At 40.4% G+C, this 15,561-nt stretch overlaps 1 protein-coding gene across 2 annotated transcripts; it reads left to right on the top strand.

Moving 5' to 3' along the window:
• Nucleotides 1-4,780: 4,780 nt before the first annotated feature.
• On the top strand, nucleotides 4,781-11,926 carry LOC135944079 (uncharacterized). 2 transcript variants are annotated; one of them, XM_065490792.1, is made up of 4 exons: nucleotides 4,781-5,473; nucleotides 6,118-6,276; nucleotides 10,518-10,595; nucleotides 10,655-11,926. In XM_065490792.1, exon 4 carries the CDS (start codon nucleotides 10,774-10,776, stop codon nucleotides 11,623-11,625), a length of 852 nt encoding a protein of 283 aa, XP_065346864.1. In that variant the 5' UTR covers nucleotides 4,781-5,473; nucleotides 6,118-6,276; nucleotides 10,518-10,595; nucleotides 10,655-10,773; the 3' UTR covers nucleotides 11,626-11,926. The 2 variants fall into 2 exon arrangements, with proteins under 2 accessions (XP_065346864.1, XP_065346863.1); XM_065490791.1 differs by having other exon boundaries at nucleotides 4,795-5,473; nucleotides 6,118-6,272.
• The last annotated feature ends 3,635 nt before the right edge of the window (nucleotides 11,927-15,561 follow it).

The following is a 15,561-nucleotide window of genomic DNA, read 5'->3' as shown; positions in this document are numbered from 1 at the left end:
ATATTGTATTCCCTTGGCTACACGTTACGCCTTCCTCTTTGGCAGCAAATTTCGGCTGTTTCGACGCCGCAAACATTTCGGTTTGACGCTCATCATGATATCTTGTATTTTTTTATACCAAAACCTGGTGGAAGGTAATATTCCTATATCTCTTGATCTCTTCGTCAGTGTCAATTCTAAAATTCGATCATTTATTGCACTCCTGATTTTTTGTAAAAAAAGTAACAGTTGTATAAACCTCAGTGTTCGATTAATTGGCCAACAGATTGCGCCAACGCATACTTTCTTAAAAAATAGTAGACTTTTAAGGTACTTCCGATGTGATAATTTCAGACTGATTCTTCACTTAAAATATTTTCTTTTGACGTGCTGAAAACCAAAAGAAAGCATATTAAGTGAAAACCCCAACAGTGGCAGGATTGAGTCTGAAATCGCAGCGGAAGTGCCTTAAAATATAATTTTTAAAAAGTATACGATGGCGCCATCTGTTGGTGGCTTCGAACACTACGGGTTTTTGCAACTGGCATTCCTTCCAGACCGGCCACAAATTTTATTTATAAGTTAAAACGACGGTAACAATTTATTTATTTAAGAATGTCGGATTACCTTACAATTATTATACTAAAAAAACATATTTTCTATATTTATTTTCATGCTTGAGAGATGACAATGGCAATGAAACGACACGTGCGTGTGTTTGAATTTCGCGCGCAACCTGCTACTGCTCCTGCGCAGAGCCGTGCGCATCGCAGAGCATATCAGGCCATGCGGTGAATGAAAGGAGAGAACAGAAATCGCGCGGCTGCAGTAAGGAGCGTGCAAGTGCATCAGTGCATTCAGAGGTTCGAGCCGACACAAACGCACGTGGAGCATTTGTACGAAAAAGCCACAGACATTTCGAAATTTCCAGAAGTCACCCGGGATTGCAAGAAACTTGTTAGGATCTCCAAAAAGCTTAAAAAGGTAAATTTATTTTTTAGCTCTTCCTTCTCAGCCACTCGAAATCACGCTTGCAATCATCTCTAATAGAGGCCCGAGCCGCACAATTTTTTCTGGCTGCTGGCTGAACCGGCTTTCGATTAGACGCCTAAATCTCGCGGCGGCGCGGCTCGAGTCACTCACATCTCACGTTTTTTTAATTGAAAATATATTTTTCTTTTGCTCCACTAATGAATTAGTTTTGTACTTCCAATCAGTCGACCAAATATTCGAAAAGAACGATAATATTTTTAATTAACATTATTTATTAATTGACCTTTCTTGAATTAATAAACCACTCAGGAATAATTAACGGCGTAGTTCGCAAGATATTTTAAAGCTGTGCTGGCATACGTTTCGGCAGAGGCCGCGCACAAAAACAGTTGTTTGAAGCACGGAGAGCATTGCTGTGCGCCTCCGAGAGTTGAGAAGTGGAAAAAATGCTTTGAAAACGGTCCCAGGGGCGGACGGGGGTGGCAATGATGCCCAACATACACAAAATTTTACGGCAAGAACAGCGAACATTAGTTTTTCATCGTACGAGCCATAGGAGCCGAGCTATGAATTTTTAAAAGAGGAAAAACGCGGTTTGTGACATTTCAGAATTTTTGCTTTTTGGGCCTGCCCGTGGCCTCGATGGCCGCTGGGTGGTGATTTTTGCGCCAGTCGATGCGCCTTGGTGGTGCGTGTCCACCAGTGTGCGGTTTTGCAAAATCGGACCATTTTTCGAAACACAGCGAATTCTTTTCAGCAAAAGGAAAATCATTTTGTGAGGTTTTTAGAATTTTAAATCTCCCGATTTTGCCGGGACATTTTTCTTTATTTATTTCTGCTCTTCTAAATTGATAAGCTTTGATAGAATTTGAATTAAAAATGTTTTATTCTCATAACAGAGCGCTCGTTGGACCTAAATGTTAAAAATTGAAAAAGTGAGGCAGCGAGCACTCACTGCCTCACTGATTAGAGATTTCTCTTGTCCGTTCCATTCAAACGTGACTATATGTGCTGGCGGAGCACACAAAGCATACAAAAAGGCTGTGTCAGTTTCCCCCGTTTCGCCCCAGCTGACGAAATAGACGCCCGCGCGCAAGAGAGTTAAAACCAGCCAAACATCCACTGCGCACCCTCTGTATTCACTTTTCCTCACTTGTTGCATCTTTCTGCTTCCTAAATTGATCGGGGCGACAGCTGTGCAACCCTCCCGATGCAGCTCAGGTTGCATAAGTTGCAGGAATCTTGAGTAAAGTATTTAAAAAAAGACTTTTATGCCCTCTAGGAATTAATCTCTCTTGAAGCTCCTTGATGATCAATCGCGTCGCGTAATATCGTGATATGAAAGGGATTAAAATAATAATTCCAAACAGCGGCGCGTTATTAAATGCGAGGCGTTAAAAATGGAGAAAAATCATAATTAATTCAACAATAAATTAAAATTACGTATTTTATCGTGCTAAAATTTTTATTTATCTCAGAAATGCTTAAAATTATTTTCCCGAAATATTCAAATTTCCGATTATTTTTGAAAGCGTACACGGTCAGCGCTAATTGGAAAGCTATTCGAAATTTGCCAATTAAAAATCGTGAGTGCATTTTATTTGAGTGTTATGGTACGGCCTCCACATATTTGAACGATGGAAAAAGCCGTAAAAAGAACGGATTCGAAGTATAGAGTGCAATTTTGTCCGGTGGCGGCGGTCGTTTGCGCGTTATAAGCCAGCTGCGCCGCGCCAGCCAACCATAATTTTGATCTATATCATTTTTTCACGCCACGTACCCACAGTTTCATAAATTAAAATTTTTTCTATCCGTTCATCATGAGAATTTTAGATCTTCAATAATAATCCACGTGTTTCGGAAAAAATGCGCAAAATTGTAGAAAACCCCTGTGACCGGAATTTTCTCAAATTCGGTCACGAGAAATTAAATGGAGATTAATTGTCTCTGTTCATAAAAAGCGAACAGTAAAAGCCGAGAATGATTTCTGTGTATTAATTTGAAGTGACGGAGTTCGTTTACGAAGAATATCTTTTGCGACATGTTGGAGTCAAAGTGATCGTGTGCGATTGGGGGTCAGCGTTCGCGAGTTAGGAAACCGCGCGATTTTGCGAAACAAATTAATGACCACGTTCGCACACGCACGCATAATTTCTGTCTTCATAAACTCTTTTATCAAGTATTGCTCAATGCCTGCTCGTTGTTTAATTTTAATCAGGCTCGAAATCACTAATGCAGTCGATATTTTACAATCCATAAAGCGCTGCCTTATTTCAAATCCTAACTCGGCACTCGGCGCACCACTTTCTTGCTGACATTTGCTTTTCGTCTAGAAACAATCAACCGCCGTTCACGACTCTGAGGCGTGTTTGCTGACATACACAGAAATCATTCTCGGCTTTTACTGTTCGCTTTTTATGAACAGAGACAATTAATCTCCATTTAATTTCTCGAGACCGAATTTGAGAAAATTCTGGTCACATCCTCCCAAAAATGCAGTTTTTTTCCGGAAATTGCGGGTTTTTGCGATGCTGCAGTTTACAGCGTGTTACACCTTAAAATGTGAGTGGCGACCTTGGAGGGATGCAGTCTCAAAAAGCACACGAACCGGCTGCAGGCTAGCCGCCAGCCGAGCCGGTGCGGCGTTTTGGCGGCGCGCGTGTCTGCCAAGCGCGGGGTTGCGGCGCACAATTGTTTTAGCGAGGCGATTTTTTCTTCCTGAGACCGCGGGGTGGCGGCGCGCGGGCTGCTTTTCTGTGACATATTTGATAAATTTAAATATCGCAAAGATTTTCTTTTTATTTTTGTCAAAATTCGAACGCTCGTACGCTCTTCGACCTCGACCACTCGTTGGATAGGTCTCGGTCTGGGCTGCAAACTGCCATACCCTGACGACCTTTCTCAGGGTACTCAGCCTGACCTACGCCGCTGAGCCGGTTTTTTATGCTTTTTTCAGAAATTTAGACGGTGCTCGCGTCCATATCGTCAAATCAATGCAGTCCCTCTCGCGTTTCTCGCCGACTAAGAGCAAGAACAAAAGCCGCATCTTGATTTCTTGATGCTGCCGCAGTTTACACAAAACTTTGTGCCTCATAATATAAATCTGACTGTCTTTGTTTGATTTGCAGATCATTTCTCCGCCAATTCGCATCAGCAAAAAAACTAAAATATCTCGTCGCAGAGAGCCAATTGCAAAGAAGATGGAGTTGCCGAACAGCGGTCATGGCGAGGTAAAAAATGGACGAGTTTATTACAAGTTATCACCAGTTGCATAAGCCCTTAGTGCTCGCAGCAGCCAACACAGATGGCGCCACCGTATACTTTCATAATCAATTTAATTTTAAGGCACTTCCGCTGCGATTTCAGACTCAATCCTTCTACTATACATTCTCCACTTAATATTATTTCTTTTGACGTGCTGAAAACCAAAATAAGTCCAGCCATTTGCCGTAGAAACGTCGGGAATGATTTTTTTTTATTTCAAAAAACAATTTTGTACGATTCTACGGTGATTGGCTGAACCGATTTTGGTTTTCAGCACGTCAAAAGAAAGTATATTAAGTGAAGAATGCACAGTAGAAGGATTGAGAGTGAAATCGCAGCGGAAGTGAATTAAAATTGAATTTATTAAGAAAGTATACGGTGGCGCCATCTGTTGGTGGCTTCTCATGGCTTATAAAACTACTGTATTTATCGCTGTTTGCTTGTCATATTCACCTAATTGTTTTCAGTTGCAGAAAAAGATCAGCCTTGACAAGACTTGGGCGAAATTTGCTGGTACCCTAGTAACCATCAAGCCTGATCAAGCACCGTAAGATTTAACCTTGACGTCAACCATAGCAAAAAGTACAGATAATTGAATAAAATCTTTTTGGAATATGAAGACCTTACGTGTGGTTGTCCATTCTGACCATTATTGATTTTTTAAAGTCGCGTGGAGTGCCCATATTAGCATGCTTGACATTACCTTGACGCATCAAGCATGGTCAGTTTTAAATTTTCGACTGATTTTTCTACAGAAAAGCGAAGATTATCAATTTAATTGCCTCCCTGAACCAATTTCATGTCATTTTAGTCTAGGTAATGTTCCAATTAAATTATTTTTGCCGTTTTTCAAATTAAAGCTGAGTCAAGCCAGATCAAGCTTGTATCAAGCACGTCGGAACAATCGTTCTTTCGCCTAAGTTCGTGTTTCATTATATAGGTATATTTATAAAAAATTTATTAAGTTTTAATTATTTAATTAACTCGTTCGAGCACTCATGCTCATGCAGCATGATCGCGCGCGCTTACTATGTTACACTCGCTGGCCGCGCCGTGGCGCGCGCGTCGCGCTACTGCCAGCTGCCGGTGCCGGCGAGGCTTGCTGTGTTTTGAAAACAAACATCGAAACATGACGGTTGGGACGCCAGAAGAAAGGACCGTCGGCCTCGTTTTCGGTGTTTCGCGATGGACTGAGTGCACCAACGGATCATTAAACGGATGATGGATACTGTACAAGGTAAGGACATTTTATTTTCTTGGGTTTAAGCGCGGGGGTTAGCGGCATAAATTCGTTAAAGTTCGGCTTGTGTTGGTTTTTTACCAACCAGCATGAACCGTAAAATATTGATAAATGGGTAAATTTACACATGGAGAACTCAAAATTGTCTACCAATAAACACTTCTTGGTAGGATAGGGCATTTTGAACATTCATTCGTCCCATCAATCCGAGAAGAAGTGTAAAACGTTAGCGGAAATTGCGAGTTTCCCATAACTTTTATCATCATCTGTAGTTTGTTCAAACTTTTGGTGGCTTCTCACACTTTTCCGCTCTATTTTCCGCTTTGTCTCTCGGTCAGATAGGAAGAATCGAATCAATACATTTGTCTTTTATGCCCTATGTATATTTATCCTACCAAGAAATCGAATATTAATTGGTCTTCAAAGTGAATTTCTGTGTTTTGTATCGTTTTTATCAACTTTAAGGTTTAACGGATGACGCAATTTTCCTGAAAATCATTCATTCAATTGTGTTTTTGCATGTCACCTAATATTACTTTTAAAAATTACAGTTAAAGATCGAGATTTAATTTTAAACATTAAACGGTTGTTTCACTGTCGTGGATATCATATGTTTGTTGATATTTGTGTTCCCATTTCAGGAGGCAGGTGTGTGCATATAAAAGTATTTATTTTGCTGGAATGTCACTGCTTTGTGAACAACGTCGATCTCTGTCGTCCGACATTCTCCTCCTCGGATGGACGAAAATATGGGATGCACGGGATGCACAACAACAACTGGACTGTGCCTCTTTATGTAGGTAATTTATAATTATTATCGAAATAAATTTCCAATTTTACCATATTTTTGCGAATTTAACCAGTAAATATGCAGACGATTTTCTTCTTTTGGAACACTCGGAGTGTCAATGAACACTGAAATGCATGAATTACGATATAAAATAAATTAACAGCTGCATGTTAAATATTATTGCGGACCGATGTTAAGGTTTCTTAATTTTTTAATGCTATTTTAAGTAAGATAATTTAAAAATAATTGTAAACATTTTAATTTTATTATTTTATTTATTTTAAATTATGGCTAATTTCATTATTAGCAGAATTTGCGTCAATAAACATGTTTTTTTAAATGCAGTGATTATATTTTTTTAGCAACGTTTTGCGTTTTTGTGCTGCGGCTGGCAATTTTAAACATGGAAGTTTGCTGTAATGCTTAATGTGTCCTGCGCTCTTTTAAATTTTGACAAATTCATGGCGGTGGCTCACGTGACCGAAAAATTAACCTGCTTGGCGCAACGGCTGGCTGAGAACTCTGCATTTAAACGTTAGAGCGGAAACCGTTAAATGAGTAATGTGAGTAAAATTGAATACGGGTGCCTCTTTGTATAGTAATTTATTTTTATGTTATTTTCTTCGCAAGATTCATGTTTTAAAAATTGTTGTCCTCACTTTTGTACTAAAAAAGCGTGTGATTAAGGGGCGAATGGTTTAAAACAAATTTGCGTTTAGTCCCACCATTTAAAACACTTCAAATCTAAATGCTAATTTAATCAGGTTTTCAAATTTTTAAATGAGATAGTGGCAGCGCTTTATTCTGGGTCTTGGGTGTCTGCGCTCTTTGTGCGCGTACCAGAGCGTGCTGGAAGACACCGCTGCATTTGGCGTTGGAGCAGCTGACGTGGCCGCCTTTGCGCTATTCCTGACCGCCTGCCACGAACTCGAGCCGAAAACGGTTCTGGAAGCGGTCAAGCTTTCCGGAGCTGAATTATTTGGTTCAAAATGCGAAATGCGAAATGCGCACCCTTGTTGTGGGTGCTGGTTGCTCCACAGACTATTTAGCTAAATAAATCAATTTATTTATTCTATGCATGTACAAATATCATGAGAAACCACTCCACCGCCAATTATCGAGATTTAACAACCAGGATTGAAAAGCCGCCAGGGTTCCGAATTTCCACCATCCAGTTTTAACACACCCGGGAATTTTCCAGGCTAAAAAACCAATAACACCCCAAAAAACCCCTATTTTACCCAAAACTTGATCAATTACATTATATTATCCGTAATTAATTTACTGAACTCATAATTGAGCTAGTGTTTTTTATCAGGATGAATAGTATAGAAGAAAAAGATGTGGCCGGTATTGCTATTCGCGTACGTATGGTTAATATCGTGAGCGAGTTACTTCATGACAAGCTTTAAATTTGCAGAAAATTCGATAGTGAATGATTTTTGTTTTTAAAATGTTCCACTTTAATTTTAACTCGAAAAAAAATCGAATTTTCTTCAATTTCGTAATTTTTGCAATTCAAAATCTTTGGTTCTAACCATAAGAATTGCAAAAATTGCCCAATGTTGGACTCATCTCGACCTGCCCTGACCAGCTGAAAGATTTAGAATTTTAGAGGTTTCATGCACCCATCCCCTTTCATCCCCATAACTTCAGTTTTGATAGTGAAAGGGCCGACCGTTCCTGGCGCCGCTCACTTACATTTTTAAAGCTGTATCTCAACTTAGGGGTGGAAAGCAAACACCCCTTAACCTTTCAACTACTAAGAGGAGGTCAACGCAAGTCTAACGGTTGGTAGTTCTTCCAATTCTGACGGTTAGAACCCGAGATTTGGAGGTGCAAAGAACCCAAAAACACGAAAAATAGGAATTAAACCAATTTCTTGATTTTTGCAACTCCAAATCTCGGGTTTTAACCGTCACAATTGCAAAAACTACCAACCATTAGACTCATCTCGACCTCCTCTAAGTAGCTGAAAGGTTTAGGTGTGATTGCACTTCACCCCTAAGTTCCCATAGAGCTTGCACGATGGAACAGTGAGCGGCACCAGAAACAGACGTTGCTTACTATCAAAATTGGAGCTATGGGGATGAAAGGGGATGGTTGCAGGTAACCCCTAAATCCTTCAGCTGGTCAGAGGATGTCATGATGAGTCCAACGTTGGGTAATTTTTGCAATCTTTATGGTGAGAACGTGAGAACAAGAGATTTGGAGGTGCAAAGAAACCAAAATCAACTACAAATCTCGAGTTCTAACCGTCAGAATTGCATTACCTAGAGGAATTCGAGACGAGTCTAACGGTCGGCAGTTTTTGCAATTATGAAGGTTAGAACCCGAGATTTGTAGTTGCAAATTAATGAAATTTGAGTTATTAATTTTTTTCGTGATTTTGGTTACTTTGCACCTCCAAATCTTTGGTTCTAACCATAAAATTTGCAAAAATTACCCAACGTTGGATTCATTCTGACCTCTGACCAGCTGGAGGGTTTAGGAGGTGCATGCACCCATCCCCTTTCATCCCCATAGCTTCAATTTTGATAGTAAGCGACGATCGTTCCTGGCGCCGCTCACTGTTACATCTTTAGAGTTTAGAAGGTGATGGCAACTTACGGGTGGATTGAAAACACCCCTAAACCCTTCAGTTACTCAGAGGAAGTCGAGACGAGTTCAACGGTGGTTAATATTAGTAATTATGATGCCTAGAACCCGAGATTTGGAGGTTCAAAGAAACCAAAAACACGAAAAATAGGCATTATTCCAATTTCTTGATTTTTTAAAGTTAAAATCTCGGGTTCTAACCCTCAGAATTGCAAAAACAACGAACTATTAGACTCATCTTGGTCTCCATACTTACCAGTTAAGATGTTAAGGGGGTGTTTACACCCATTCCTTTTCAATCCCATACCTAAAATTGTGATAAAAAATTTTAACATGCTTGCACTGGGCTTAAAAATGTTTAAAGCTATCCAAAACACCTTCTTAATTACCACCGCGTCCCTTCATTCAAAACAGAAATACTATATTTTATTAAATGCAAAATAAAACAAAAATTTAGAGCTATATAGAATGTTTTACATTTTATTTTACTCAGTTATTGTTTTAATTTGCATTTACAAATATTTTTTAGTGTTTAAAGAAGGGATTTAGAAGGAATTTGAGATAGTTTTAAATATTTCTAAGCCTTGTAGAATCATGTTAATTTTTTTTTTTTATCAAAATTGAAGCTATAGCGTTGAAAGGGGATGGGGGTACGCACCCCCTTAACACTTAAACTACTCAGAGGAGGTCGAAACGAGTTCAACGGTTGACATTTTTTGCAATTCCGACAGTTATAACCCGAGATTTGTAGTTGAAAAAATACTTGAAATTTGAATTATTCCTTTATTCGTGTTTTTGGTTTCTTTATACCTCGAAATTTTGTGTTCTAACCATAAAGATTGCAAAAATTACCCGACTTTAGACTCATCTTGACCTCCTCTGACCACCTGAAGGGTTTAGGAGGTGCATGCACCCATCCCCTTTCATCCCCATAGCTTCAAATTTGATAGTAAGCAACGACCGTTTCCGGCGCCGCTCACTGTTACATCGTTCAAGCTCTATGGCAACTTAGGGGTGGAGTGCAATCACTCATAAACCCTTCAGCTTGAGATTTGGAGGTACAAAGAAACCAAAAACAAAAAATAGGAATTATTACAATTTCTTGATTTTTGCAACTCCGAATCTCGGGTTCTAACACTCAGAATTGCAAAAAGGAACCAACCGTTGAACTCGTTTCGACCTCCTCTGAGTAGCTGAAGGGTTCAGGGGTGATTTCACTCCACCCCTAAGTTGCCTAGAGCTTGAACGATGTAACAGTGATCGGCGCCGGAAACGGTCGTTGCTTACTATCAAATTTGAAGCTATGGGGATGAAAGGGGATGGGTGCATGCACCTCCTAAACCCTTCAGGTGGTCAGAGGAGGTCAAGATGAGTCCAAATTAGGGTAATTTTTGCAATTTTATGGTTAGAACCAAAGATTTGGATTTGCAAAAAACTCGAAATTTAAGAAATCCCGTTTTTACTGTTGCACAATTATGAGTTCAATTAAGTAATTAAGGATAAAATACTAAAGATGAGAGCAATTTGTGGGTGAAATAGTGTGTTTTATTAATTTTTTAGCCTGAAAATCCCGTTTTTTTAAACCGGGTGGGGAAAATTCGGATTCCTGATTTTACTCTTTCAATAATTTTAACAATGAAAATTTGTCTTCAGGTCTGAAGGTTGAATTCGAGATTCCAAACCGTGCCAACTCAATGAATGACGACTTTTTGCTGGACTTGCAACACAAAAGTAAGTTCATATTAAAGCAATACCTTCAGCCGTATATTAATCTATCTGTAAATTTACAGCTTTCACGGAAACCAGTGTCTCGACGAGTTATGCAGCAGATGCCAGTCCGGAGGCCTGACTGCTCAACAGGAGGACAGAAAGAAGCTCTTCCTGCACACACAGGTGCTCCTCGTCGGAAATGTGCTCCTCGTCGACAAGCCGCTCCTTGCCGACCAGGTGCTCGTCCTCATCGACGGTGCTCCTCATCGACCAGACGCTGCTTGTCGACAAGGCGTTCCTCGTCGGCAAGGTGCTCCTCGTCGACCAGCCGCTCCTTGCCGACCAGGTGCTCGTCCTCGTCGGCAAGGTGCTCCTCGTCGACCAGACGCTGCTTGTCGACAAGGCGTTCCTCGTCGGCAAGGTGCTCCTCGTCGACCAGCCGCTCCTTGCCGACCAGGTGCTCGTCCTCGTCGGCAAGGTGCTCCTCGTCGACCAGACGCTGCTTGTCGACAAGGCGTTCCTCGTCGGCAAGGTGCTCCTCGTCGACCAACCGCTCCTTGCCAACCAGGTGCTCGTCCTCGTCGGCAAGGTGCTCCTCGTCGACCAGACGCTGCTTGTCGACAAGGCGTTCCTCGTCGGCAAGGTGCTCCTCGTCGACCAGCCGCTCCTTGCCAACCAGGTGCTCGTCCTCGTCGGCAAGGTGCTCCTCGTCGACCAGACGCTGCTTGTCGACAAGGCGTTCCTCGTCGGCAAGGTGCTCCTCGTCGACCAGCAGCTCCTTGCCAACCAGGTGCTCGTCCTCGTCGGCAAGGTGCTCCTCGTCGACCAGACGCTGCTTGCCGACAAGGCGTTCCTCGTCGGCAAGGTGCTCCTCGTCGACCAACCGCTCCTTGCCAACCAGGTGCTCGTCCTCGTCGGCAAGGTGCTCCTCGTCGACCAGACGCTGCTTGCCGACCAGCCGCTCCTTGCCGAACAGGTGCTCGTCCTCGTCGACAAAAGTTGCTCGTCTCTACTCGTCAACTCCCCAGATGTGGTGAAGATAACAATATAATATATGTATTTCACATGTTGTTATATGAATCAATAAATGTGCGCGTAAAAAAATAAAAAATTATCAGAATTTTTTTTCAAAAAATTCCCAAAATTTTCAAAAAAAAGTCAAAAATGCTAGAAAAGTGCCCTGAGAGCACCAGAGCCATTTTTGAGAAAATTTGACGTCAAGCTTGAAACAAGCTTATATCAGCGGACATTATCAAGACTGATGTCAAGCTTGACGTCAAGTAAGAGTCAAGCTTGACGTGCTTGACGTTCAAGCTTGAATCAAGCTTCAATCAACGTTGACTGGTTACTAGGGTATATACAAGCAGAGGTTGCAGGACGAGAAGAGAATGAAGGCAAAAATGAAGAAAAGGGTGGAGCATGCGGAGGCACTCTGCGATGGGAAAAATCGGAAAAATAATGAAGGGGATCATGCACTGCTTGCGAAGAACAGCAAGGCAGGCAAGAAAGCAGATGAAAAAGAATGATTTTTTTTATTTTAAAACTGATGGTTCATGAAAAGCGAATTCTAACCGACCAATTTTTTGCACATACTTCCTGACCAAGAGTCATCCCGAAATTATTGTTTTTTAATTTACCAGTTCACCAGTTGCATAAACCCTTGAGTGTTCGAAGCCGCCAATTAACAGATGGCGCCACCGTACGTAGACTTTCGATTTTAAGGCACTTCCGCTGCGATTTCAGACACAATCTAGCTACTGTGCATTCTTCAATTAATTTGCTATTTTTTTAAGTGCTGAAAACCAAAATCGGTTCAGCCAATCGCCGTAGAATCGTGAAAAACTATTTTTTTTAAATAAAAAATCTTTTCCAACGTTTCTACGGCGAATGGCTGAACCGATTTTGGTTTTCAGCACGTCAAAAAAAGCAAATTTGTTAAAAAAAAGCAAAATAGCTAGATTGAGTCTGAAATCGCAGCGGAAATGCCTTAAAACCGCTTTAAACAAAATTTTTAAGAAAGTCTGTGGTTGCGCCATCTGTTGGCGGCTTCGATAACTAAGGGTTTATGCAACTGGTCAGTTACGGCCTCATTTTTCAGCAAAGGAAATTACTTGCTTCTGGGATGAGAAAAATTATGAAAATTAAATTGCTAGAAGATACAAAAAATATTACTTTCGAGTAATCAGATTTTTTTACATTTTTAAAAAATTCAGACTGCATCATTAAAATTCAGCAGTTGACTGCCTATTTTCAGAAAGCTGATTAAATTAATAGTTTTTTCCTATTATCCAAGTTAGGTTGTTCGAAGTCGCCAACAGATGGTGCCACCATAGACTTTAGATTTTAAGGCTCTTTAGCTGCAATTTAAGACTCAATCCTGCCACTTTGTAAATATTTTCTTTTGCCATGCTATAACCCAAAATCGGTTAAGCCAATCACCGTAGAAAAAATATTTACCGCCTTTCTTATGGAAAATGTCTTGACTGAATTTTATTTCCAGCAGTGTAAAGTAATCATTCTAGAAACAGGATTGAGTCTGAAATCGCAGCAGAAGTTCTTTAAAGTCGAAAGAAATCGCTAGCGCCATCTATATGCAGCTTTTTTGAACTGGTGAATTAAGCAAACTATTTCCGCACAAATCAAAATTCCTTAATTTTAGTCCTGCTTGTACACTAATCAATTCCTTTAGGTTTGGCGACCGACCTTTCCGACCGGAAGCTCAGCTTGACGCGTGTCGTGGGGGAGTGGTACAAGAGCTGTCACAGACCGTCTGTGCGATGGCTGACTGGCCGGCCATCTATCCTAAGTTGACGCATGAGCCAGGCTCGACCAATCAGGGCGAAGAACACAGAGGTTCGTACTGCTTGGGAGCCAAAAACCCATTGAATATATTATATTCTATACCTACGTCACGCTGAACTTCCGGTAGGAAAACATGGTCGCCTCAAACCCAATTTGAACCTTAGGATTTGATTGGTGTGAACGTCAAAGAATTAATTCATTTGAGAATCGTTTTTTTATTTTAATATATTCCATGATATATCCAGAGGTAAAACCCATTTTGGCTATCCGAGACTCCGCAGAACACAAACAAAATTTTATTGATGTAAAAAAGACAGATTCATTGCTCGTCACCACGAGTGAAAATTTCAAATTGATCCGATGAACAAAACGTAATTTAAATGATACTTAAGTGAAATTATGCCGCCTTGTGTAACAAAGCAAGAAGCAACAGCGAGAGAAATTGCGTGACATCATGACACGCCCCCCTCTGCTGAACAATCAGATTGCTTTTGCCAGTTTCTCCGAAATTTCCAGCGCTTGACCATGTTTTCTCACACGATTTGGAGTCTTTCTACAAGGCAAATGCGCGTTAACTCCTTAGAGAATTCTCCATTTTCTCGAAAATTTTCACCGCTTACCTTACGTTTAACTGTGAATGCATTCATGATCATGATCGCTTGGACATAATGTGTATAGTATGTTTTATAGAGGATTTTGCGGGCAAATTCACTATCATTCCTGTTTAAATAGTTTTATTCACCAAAATGTACAAAAAAGATTGCGCTTTTGCTGTGGCCAAAGAGAACTTAAAAAAGGAGGCACAACGGGGTCGAATTAACTTTATTTTATGGCAATAATGTGATGAGTTTGACTCGAATTTAGAAGAAAATATTTAATTTGCTCCGTTTCCAGGATGCCACCTGCTTTTACGCGGCTAGTGCTGCCCTCGCAAATCTTTATAAAGCTTGCCAATACTCGACCAAATATGCCATTATTTTATAGGGTTGAAATATTTGGTGTTAAAATGCATCTCACGATTAGAAATAATTCGTTCGCTATTTGTAAGCCACAAGACTGAAATAAAAAAATAATAAATCAAATAAAAAAAAAACAGCTACTTGAATAGCTTTTTGGTATAAGTTTATTTATTTCAAATCCAGCAACTAAAAATAACCACCATTGGAGATGAGGCATAATATATGTCACCCTCAGAGTGGAATGGTAATCCTCCTTTAAAATTTCATATTAAATTGACCAGTTGCTTAAACCCTTAGTGTTCGAAGCCGCCAACAGATGGCGCAACCACAGACTTTCTTAAAAAAATTTGTTTAAAGCGGTTTTAAGGCATTTCCGCTGCGATTTCAGACTCAATCTAGCTATTTTGCATTCTTCAATTAATTTGCTTTATTTTGACGTACTGAAAACCAAAATCGGTTCAGCCATTCACCGTAGAAACGTTGGAAAATATTTTTTTATTTCAAAAAATAGTTTTTCATGGTTCTACGGCGATTGGCTGAACCGATTTTGGTTTTCAGCACGTCAAAAAATAGCAAATTAATTGAAGAATGCAGAGTAGATAGATTGAGTCTGAAATCGCAGCGGAAGTCCCTTAAAAGCGAAAGTCTACGGTGGCGCCATCTGTTGGTGGCTTCGAACACTTAGGGTCTATGCAACTGGTGAATTGCTGCAATATTGAAAACTTAAAAATTAACGAGGTTTTTAAATTACAAATCAATACCCAGATTCACCGCAGTTGCGATATTTTTCTTTAAATAAGTTGGAAAAAAGTGCCTTGTCTCATTTATGGTTAATTTTTTCCCTCTCTGGGAATAATTTACACGCTGATGCATAAAATTTTGCTAAGCTTAACACACCGGGGGCCGGGTTGCGATCTGTGTGTTGGTTCACGCTGGTCAAAAGTCAATATGGCGTCGAAATAATATGTAGGCCAATCAGAAGACAGTCCAGCGGTCAATCAGAAGCGTCAAAAAAGGGGCGTGCCGACCTAATAATTTCATTTCCGCGTATTTTGTTACATTTCCATTAGACACTGAGGTGCAATCAAACGGTTGGTTCATCAATTACCGAGATAATAAGCTGTTAGTTGAGAGATAACAACAAAAATATCGGTCAGCTTGAAAAGTTCGCCCATTTCGAAGCTGCGCAGTAAATTTGTGTGCACCTTAAGCATGCGCAGTGTGTT

Source organism: Cloeon dipterum, chromosome 4, assembly GCF_949628265.1.
Source record: "Cloeon dipterum chromosome 4, ieCloDipt1.1, whole genome shotgun sequence".
In the NCBI taxonomy this organism is placed as follows: domain Eukaryota; kingdom Metazoa; phylum Arthropoda; class Insecta; order Ephemeroptera; family Baetidae; genus Cloeon; species Cloeon dipterum.
This window is presented reverse-complemented; position numbering and strand designations above follow the sequence as displayed.